General features: G+C 46.3%; 1 protein-coding gene and 1 long non-coding RNA gene across 2 annotated transcripts; one reads left to right on the top strand and one right to left on the bottom strand.

Annotated features, from left to right (window-relative positions):
• Positions 1–656: 656 nt before the first annotated feature.
• LOC113748283 (uncharacterized) lies at positions 657–8319 on the bottom strand. The gene is made up of 3 exons (XR_003464222.1): positions 8249–8319; positions 1575–1695; positions 657–1435 (listed from the first exon to the last, which is right to left on the bottom strand). It is a non-coding gene; the product is annotated as an uncharacterized LOC113748283 (long non-coding RNA).
• gbx2 (gastrulation brain homeobox 2) lies at positions 4249–6976 on the top strand. The gene is made up of 2 exons (XM_027291430.1): positions 4249–5240; positions 6228–6976. Exons 1-2 carry the CDS (start codon positions 4724–4726, stop codon positions 6779–6781), a joined length of 1071 nt encoding a protein of 356 aa, XP_027147231.1. The 5' UTR covers positions 4249–4723; the 3' UTR covers positions 6782–6976.
• Positions 8320–9156: the final 837 nt, after the last annotated feature.

The raw sequence follows: 9156 nt of genomic DNA, 5'->3' as shown, positions 1-9156 counted from the left end.
ATGGATGCACAAAACTCCCACGACCAGCTGTCACGTCACTTTTATTCTTTTAGTCCACATCATCAGGGCGGAGAAAAACCCTTCAGACCTCCTCCACGAGTTCAGGCCGGCTCACAGCCGCCTAACATCTGAATAATATCTTGTAAATAACGCAGCTTCAGCTTTCCTGTCTGCTCTGTATGTGTGGTTCCCACTCTGTCACTGTTCTTTTGTGTCTTTTGCAGCGAATCAAAACTATCAAAATAAATCTGTCGCAGTTCATTTAATAATTAATAATCCAACTCGTTACTGTGACTTTCCTGCTTTGGCTCCTTCGTGGACACAAGAACCGAGTTTATGATGAGACGGACGTCCACACACGGCGTCAGCCAAACTATCATTTAAAAAGCTGCAATAATAATAAAACGTGTTTATTTTTGACTTTATTTCTTCTGGATGAAACTTTAAATAATTTAAAATGTCAAAGTCAGTTTGGATCGACACGTTCAGACTTTTGTCTCTGAAACCCCTCCAGAGTCGTCGTGTATAATTAGATTTAAATGAGGTCGAAACATGAAAATGATCGTTCACTGTTTTTATGTTCCTTTAAAGTTTCATCCAAATGTTTCACGTTGTTGTCTGACACTTCAAATTTAAAGTTATTTGCTTGTTAAAGATCATAAATCTGCTTTAAATACAGATTATAGTGAAGTTCTCCTTTAACTCGACGACTCCCAGAACTGTATTTAAGCGGCTGCGACCCTCGTGCTCGCGTCTCGCCTCGAGGCTTCATCTATTTAATCTGTCTGATTTTTAAAGGTGCAGCTCGTGGCGGCGGTGGCAGACTCGTCTCTGCTCCCTCTGCTGCTTAAAACTCCCCTGAAGAGACGCCGGGACATTCCCCAAACTCCCACAGCAATTATCAGACCAAACGTCCTCAAACTGTGACACTGTTCCGCATATTCATGCTGATCCCTCAGAGTCCTCGGCTGTGCTTTGATTGGCCTGCAGGGGGCGCTGTGGGTTAAACTGAGGATTTCCTGTCTTGTTTTTGTGAGTGGGTCAAATAAACTGATGAGATTGTGTAAAAATGTTGGATGGAATGAGTCCGGCTCTTAAAGACTTTTATCTTGTTGGATTTACAGTTTCAGCGAGCTCAAAGTGACTTTAACGAGTCTGTGACTGACGGGACGCTCCATCATAAAACGAGAAATAAAAAGAATGCATCAAGAATCTGTGGCTTCACAATAAGTGTCTGAATACACCTGTGTCCTCACAGAGCGTGCTCTTATTTTGTCATTTCCTGAGCGCGCATCTGCACGCCGACGACACACAACACGACGAATGAGTTAAAAAATGTCTCGACCATCGATCGAGCCACCTGAGCTGATGAAGCAGGTTCCACTGCTGAAGATCTGTCTGATGGCTTCATGATTTCATGCTGTGAAACTGAAATCTGTGAAGAAATGCAACAATTTATGAGCCGCGCTGGATTTTTCCACTTGAGTTCAGACAAATGTGATTTCAGGCTCGATACAAAGATTAAATGACTTGTTTGGATGGAGGTTTTCTGCAGCGTAACAATCGATACTAACCCTGCTCGCTGCCAGAAGATACTTAAGAAACTCAATCCCCATCAGGCCTCCTCCCTCATTGGATCAGCCATCGTCAGGGCCGGGGCGACCTCAGCGGCCAATCAATCGAGTCCCTTCAGCTCTGATAATCAAAAATCCAATCGCTGCTCTAAATGTTAATTGATCTGAGCTCTGGGACAAAAACACAATAACTCCGTCACTGAGACTACGTCCAGGTTTTAGACAGTCTGCGGGGACGTCACGGAGACTACGTCCAGGTTTTAGACAGTCTGCGGGGATGTCTTGGAGACTACGTCCAGGTCTGAGACAGTCTGCGGATGTCTTGTCCCTCACGTCTCTCGCTGTCCTCTCTCTCTGTGTTTGTAAATGTGTCGTGGCATTTCGAGGCTGATGTAAAGGTTGATCCGGCCACGCTGCTCCAGCTCTGACTGAATCGTGTCGAGCGGCGTTGGCGCTCCAGGCGACGTCCCCTCCACCCTCCACTCCTCCATCCATCCCTCCACCTTCCATCCATCCCTCCACCTTCCATCCATCCCTCCATCTGTTTCCACCCAACTCTGCTTCATAATTGCTTTTCCCGCCACGTCCCCTCCACTTTACAACACGCGACAGTAATATCAGCAAACTCTCAGAGATTGTGCCATTTAGCTTTAGATTTAAATGCACGGGGAGGTGGGGACGTGGAGCGGGTGGAGGCGGTTGGAGGGGGAGTTCTTGTGTCCTGGTTTATTTCCGTAAACGCTCCTCGGCCATTGGGAGGCTGATTATCGCCGCTTGTTGCAGCGACTGATGATCTTAGCAGGTAAGCAGCTCCTGTTAGAGGAAGCTTCATTTAGTGCACTCCAGCTGCCCCCCTCCACCTCCACACCTCCTCCACACCTCCACCTCCACCTCCTCCTCCTCCTTCCCCCGGCCCATAATGGATGATCGTGGCGCTCGGCTTGCATGCAGGAAAGGTTTAATTAAATCATAGTCCAATCATAATCCATGTTGTTAATTAAACTGGATAATTTATAAGTACAAAAGAGGATATTTATTAGCTGCTCTGCGGTGGTGGCAGCGCTCTGACGTGCACGCTCGCCGTGCACGGACACTTACACTCGTGCACCCTCCCCTGCCTTACAACCTTTTACTATTGATGCCCCCGCATGATTGATAATGAGACAGAGACTGCTGTACTATTTGTCTAATGGCCGTGCAATTAAATTCCCTTGTAAATGACCCATGCCTCATTTCATCCTAATCTATGGAATTTTGATTGAATTTGTCAGCCCTAATTGAAAAATACTGCTATTTAATGTCTGCATTGCAGTTGCAGATCAGGCCGCCTTTAATGAGATCGTGTCCCAGTGACCCTGAGGAGGAGGAGGAGGAGGTGGAGGAGGAGGTGGAGGGAGGAGGGGGTACCCATGCATGCCCTTGACTCAGCCCAGGAGGGGAGGAGGTGTTCGGGCTCCTCTGGGAGATCCACTCGGGGTCAGAGGTCAGCGGCGTGCTCTCCGGCTACAGATGATGACGTGTAGCGACATGGACGAGGTTTGTATTAACTGATGAGGAAGTCATTACAGGATTCAGTGGAATGGAGTTTGATGCAAACGCTGTGATGTAAAGCTCGGCGTGCAGTCAAACCACTCATCGACAACACGAGCTGCAGGAGAGCGAGCGAGGCGAGCGCAGACTCTGAAACTCTGAGAACCATGATGCATGTTTCCAATCTGCACTTATTACAAACGACAGACTAACAGTGTGTCCTGCTCTGAGCTGCACGGATCTGTGTTCTGTCTCTAATATTTAAATATCGCAGTTTGTCTGATGTCCGTGTTCAGGAATGAGCGGTCTGCTCTCTGAAGGACTTTAATGGAGGATCTGGTTTGTTAGAGACCTCCAGTGGTTTAACATTTCACCTTGTGACGGTGATGTAACAATGTTTTAGAGTGTAATCCCTCTGTGTAACTATGCTCAGCTGTACTCGAGTATTTGGCCCCAGCAGCAGCTGATCTCACTGCCTAGTCCAGCAGCAGTCAGCCCAGAACCAGAACCAGAACCAGACCCAGCAGCAGCTGATCTCACTGCCTAGTCCAGCAGCAGTCAGCCCAGCTCGGCGTCTGTCTTTCAGCCTTTTATTTCACCAAGCTCTCACCAACCACTAAAAGTCAGTCCCACATTTACTCTTGTCCGGCGGCTTCTTGCTCGCTCACTCTCTCCTTTTCTCTTCTTAGCTTCCTCCGTCAGCGTCCTCTTCACTCTCTTCTCCTCTGCCATCATGTCCATAGAAGCTGCTGAGCCTGGTTACCTCCTCTTCTTCTTCTTGTTCTTGTTCTTCTTCTGTGGTACAAACACTAACACAGCCCGGCTGACAAACTGAGCTAACAGCAGCTACACCTGACCCGGTTACATAGTGTGAGAACAGACATCATTCACCTGATCACAGGTCAGTGTAGCATCAACATCTCAGAAGTTTGTGTGTTTGGATTGTTGATACTTTACTGCACACACACACACACACACACACACACACACACACACGCACACACACACACACACACACACACACACACACACAGCTGATTATTTACTGAATATATACAGCTGATTATTTATGATGATGTGTTTTCTCGTTCTTAAATGGCCCGTGGTCCCAATTTGTGTAATTGGCATTCATCCAGGAGACCAAAGGCGAGCCGTCACATCATCCCAGCCAGCCAATCAGGAGCCAGAGCGCGGCCACGAGGCGGAGCTCGCGCGGAGAAGGCAGCGCAATTAAAGTGAGGGGAGCGCAATTTAAATCCAAAACATCTCCGGAAACACACACACACACTCTGAGTGTCAGCGGGACAGTGAGGGACAAGTGTCCGCTGCGGTGACATCGGTGCCCGGTCAAGTTGAAGTGGAGCCTCGGAGGACGCGCCGTGCGTCAGCGGAGCAGTGAGCCGGCTGTGGGTGCCTCTTTGTGGGGAACTAAAGCTCAGTGTGCTGCTGAAGTTTCCTCGCTCGCAGCTCGGATGGAATGGTTTGTTTTACTCGGATTATCGCAGCTCTGAACTCCCCCACAGAGGCGGTGACAGCCGCGGCTCCACCGGGCTCTGCCTCTCCTCAGCCGCACACAGCGCTCCTTCTCCGGTCTCCTCCGAGCTGCGGCGGTCGTTCATATGAGCGCAGCGTTCAGCCCGTCCTTCATGGTGATGCAGCGGCCACTCGGAAGCACCACCGCCTTCAGCATTGACTCTCTGATCGGGGGGCCCCCGCAGCCCAGCCCGGGACACTTCGTCTACACCGGCTACCCGATGTTCATGCCGTACCGGTCGGTGGTGCTCCAGCCGCCGCCTCCTCCGCCCCCGGCCCTGCAGCAGGCTCTCCCCGCCGGGCACCACCCGCACCCGCAGATCCCCAGCCTGCAGAGCGGCTTCTGCTCCAGCCTGGCGCAGGGCCTAACGCAGGGCATGGCGCTCACCTCCACGCTCATGGCGTCGCTGCCCGGTGGCTTCTCCCCGTCCCAGCAGCACCAGGAGGCGGCCAGGAAGTTCGGCTCACAGGCGCTGCACGCGGTCTTCGACAAGGCTCAGGAGCTGCGGCTGGACGCGGAGGACGGGAAGAGCTACCTGCAGGGGAAGGAGTCCGCGGGGCTGCAGGCTTTCCACGACACGGACACGGTGCAGACATCCACAGGTAGGAGGCGGTGACCCGTCCTGTCCAAGCCGAGAACAGAGCTCAAAATCCGGGTTAACACGGCGCGTCCACGGGAGAGAAAACACGTTCAAATAATCAAATGAAGCGAATTCGATTTTTGTTTCTTCAAAACTTTAAAAAACTGTTTCAATTTAAAATGTCACGAGCTCATTTTAATATTTTAAAGATGTTAAATTAAATTAAACTGGAAACAGAAACATGGATTTTATTGTTTCATTAATAAAAATAAAGTTTGATTAAATATTTAAAGATTTTTTTGATGGTTTCTGTGTCTAAATTATTTTAAACAAATTTCTTCAGTTTTACGCGAAAAATCTGTGACTAAAAAGAAGAAATGAAAACATTAAAATGACGTCATTATTCACAGAAAACAAACTTTAAGATTTTTTGTCTGAATTTGAAGAATCTGAAGCAGTGACGTGATTTTAGTTTTTGGGCCTCGATGATCAGCGGAGGTGAAAATCTTTAAATAAATAAAATCTTTCGTTTTAATTTTAATTTGTTTAATCTTCATTATAAATCTCACACTCCCGCCGTGATGTCACGTCATCAGGTTTTTGGCTGTTTCAGGCCGTTTCGCGCGCGGACAGACAGACGGGCCTCGTGGAGACGCCTCGTGCGTAATTACGCGTGAAAACTAAAAATTCCCGCAGAGCGCGAGCTCATCCAAACACTGATCTGATGGAGCCTCCACCCTCAACACCACCTCCACACATCAGACCTGTCACAATAAAAGACGTCTCATTTCTTTAAGAATTTAAATGAACTTTATTTGTTTTATTTGATGTTTTCTCTCCACTCAAATATTTTTGAATATTTCAAATTAAAGTTTGTGACAAATTCTGATTATTAGAAGAAACGTGTCATGTTTTTTAGAAAGTTTTGGGATTATTAAAGTGTTTCTGGTTCTGATGCTGACGGTGCTGATGGTGCTGATGGTGCTGACGGTGCTCCTCTTCCTCACAGTCAGGACTCACAGTAAAGAAGACTCCAAGGAGGAGGACTGCGGCCGGAGGGAGGAGAGCTTCTCCATGGACAGTGACCTGGACTACAGCTCGGACGACAACCTCACCTCGCTGTGCCACAAGGAGGACGGGGACGGCGGAGGAGGCCTGGACGACGGGCCGCACATGCACGGCTCCTCCGGCGGCGGCTCCGGGGCCGGCGGAGGCTCCGGAGGAGGAGGAGGGAGCGGAGGAGGAGGCGGGAAGAACCGGCGGCGGCGGACGGCGTTCACGAGCGAGCAGCTGCTGGAGCTCGAGAAGGAGTTCCACTGCAAGAAGTACCTGTCGTTAACCGAGCGCTCACAGATCGCGCATGCGCTCAAGCTGAGCGAGGTGCAGGTGAAGATCTGGTTCCAGAACCGGCGCGCCAAGTGGAAACGGGTCAAGGCCGGAAACGTCAACAACAAATCCGGGGAGCCGTCCCGGAACCCCAAAATAGTGGTTCCGATCCCAGTGCACGTGAGCCGCTTCGCAATAAGGAGTCAGCACCAGCAGATGGAGCAGGCCAGGCCGTAGAAGAAGAACCGAGCCGAGCCGAGCCGGGTCGGGCCGAGCCGGGTCGGAGGAGAAAGACCGAGGCCGGACCGAGCCGCTGAGTCCCGAGAAGACGATTTAATTTAATTAAAAACATCTAATTTATTAAACAAACATTTTTCTTTAATTCATTCATCAAATTAAAACAAATCTGCGGAATTCTTTTTATTATTTTATTAGAAAAAATAAAATCTGAATTCTTCGTTAAAGTTTCAAAACAAATTAAATGTTTTAATTTTTTGGTTTTAATTAAATTAACTGACATTAATTTAAATGTTCTGACGTCACTCTGGACTCAGTGTCTCGTGCAGCTTCTTCTTTCTGCGGGATGAACCAAAAACCTGCGTGACGATGAAGATGAAGATGATGAAGATGATGAAGATGAAGAAGAGACTCTGTAAATACAAACACGGGACCAAACTTTGATTCTTGGAGGTTCGTCGGAACCGGAACCGGAAGCTGACCCTGTGTGTGCTACTGAAGAAACTTTTGGATCAAAACAAACAAAAAAAACTTAATTTTTTTTTTTTGGACAAAAAGTGACGCTGCTAATTTATTTATAAAAAAACTGAGAAAGTATGAAACATTCCTGACGTCATCAAAAAGAAAAGAAATATACAAAGTGTGAATTAAACATGTGATCAGCTGACTGCAGTCATTACGTCACTTTATTTGAAATCTTATTGTCATCGATGTTCTTTTTGTCATTTTATTTTGAAGGCCTGACACGGTTTAAAACCAGGAAATTAAATTCAATTATTTTTTCAGCCTGAAACATTTAAAACAAACAAATCATCTGATTTAATTTTAAATCATCTGATTTAATTTTAAAATCATCTGATTTAATTTTAAAATCATCTGATTTAATTTTAAAATCATCTGATTTAATCTTAAATCATCTGATTTTCAGGTGATTTACGTTTGTTATTTTTGTTTGTATGCGCCGTGACGTCACAACGCGGAGGTCAAAGGTCAGCCTGTTGTTGTTGTGACGTCACGGTGTTGGTATAAAAACGCTCGTGAATCATTGCGTCATAAATGATCTGTGACAGGCCGCGTGCCGCTTTCAGAGAGAGGCGGGAAACGATTTGTCAATAAAGTTTCAACTGAATCCTGAAATAACTTTATTTAAAACATTTTATGGTTAAATGTTTGTAAACAAAATTAACGGAGTTTTAATTAAATTAATTCAGTTTAATTTAAAATATTTATTTTTTAGATGCATTCACCTGTGATCCGTTAGGACCATATTTGGAAAGACGTGTTGTCAAATCAGCAGCTCTCAACACAAACAGTGCTAACCGTTAGCATTAACGTACCTGTAGTCTCGTGACGTCAGCCAATCACCAACAGGTGAAGACTCACCTGGACAAGACAGAGCGGAACTAAACTGTCTCGTGTTCGTCCGTCACTGTTGAGGCTAAGTCCGCAAATAAACACCTGACTCACCTGAGTGCGTGATGACGCAGCACGTCCTGTCGTCAGTGTAAAGAGACAAACTGCGCAGAATCGAGTTTCACGTCATTTTAAATATAAACTGATTAAAAAACAAAATGTAAATATTTTAAATGAAATCAAACAATTTAAATAACTAAATTTCGGATTAGAAATTAATTAATTGGAAATAATTTTTAAGAAAATAAAAGCTTTTTTTCCTTTTTAAAATAAATGTTGACAGGAAATTAAAGCAGACATTTTGTTGTTTCAGTGGCATTCTGGGAAACGTATTTCTTCACCGTGCTGAATCACGTCTCAAAGCGAGGTCACGTGACCTGGCTTCAGTTTCAGGGATGCAGTCTTCAGTCGGGGGGCGGCGAGCGACTCTAATGAATTTTTTAACAAATTGTAATCAAGCGGCGCCGTCGCAGTCGCTGATAAATGAGACCCGAGGGGATGGACCTCGCCTCGGCTGATTAATCCGGCCTCTTCTTCTGTGGTGCTCACCTCTGCACACAAGAAGAGGCGCGTGTGTTCAGTCGTGGAAAGTCTTTAGGTTTCGTCAGTTTGAAGTCGCTGAACGACAAAAAATTCAAAACTTTAATTTCATTCAATAAAACTCAAAAAAAAAGAGAAAGAAAAGTAAGTGGCTCCAGAAGTGAGTCAGTCTCCATAAGTCCCCATGTCCAAATGTCCAACAGCAGAAATAAACATGTTTACAGCCTGGTACAAAAAACAGTTTTGGTCTCTGTAGCTAATTTCCCCGTTCATGACAACTGTACTGAGGGTGAATTTATATACAACTCACCTGTTCACATTATATTAAGGCTTAAAGTTATGCAGGGTTAAGAGCGTGGACGCTTTGATTGACAGGTGGGCGTCATTCCAATGATTCACAACTTTACTGATTTATAGATTAA

The sequence above is a fragment of the Larimichthys crocea genome, chromosome XIX (genome assembly GCF_000972845.2).
Source record: "Larimichthys crocea isolate SSNF chromosome XIX, L_crocea_2.0, whole genome shotgun sequence".
Taxonomy (NCBI): domain Eukaryota; kingdom Metazoa; phylum Chordata; class Actinopteri; family Sciaenidae; genus Larimichthys; species Larimichthys crocea.
Note: the sequence above shows the minus strand (reverse complement) of the source record. Positions and strands in the feature narration are given on the sequence as shown.

Excerpts from the sequence above, each read along its gene's own strand:
- gbx2 (XM_027291430.1), top strand. The coding sequence starts at position 4,724 with ATGAGCGCAGCGTTCAGCCCGTCCTTCATGGTGATGCAGCGGCCACTC. Across the intron at positions 5,241-6,227 it reads CACGGTGCAGACATCCACAG|TCAGGACTCACAGTAAAGAA; the intron begins GTAGGAGGCGGT and ends TCTTCCTCACAG.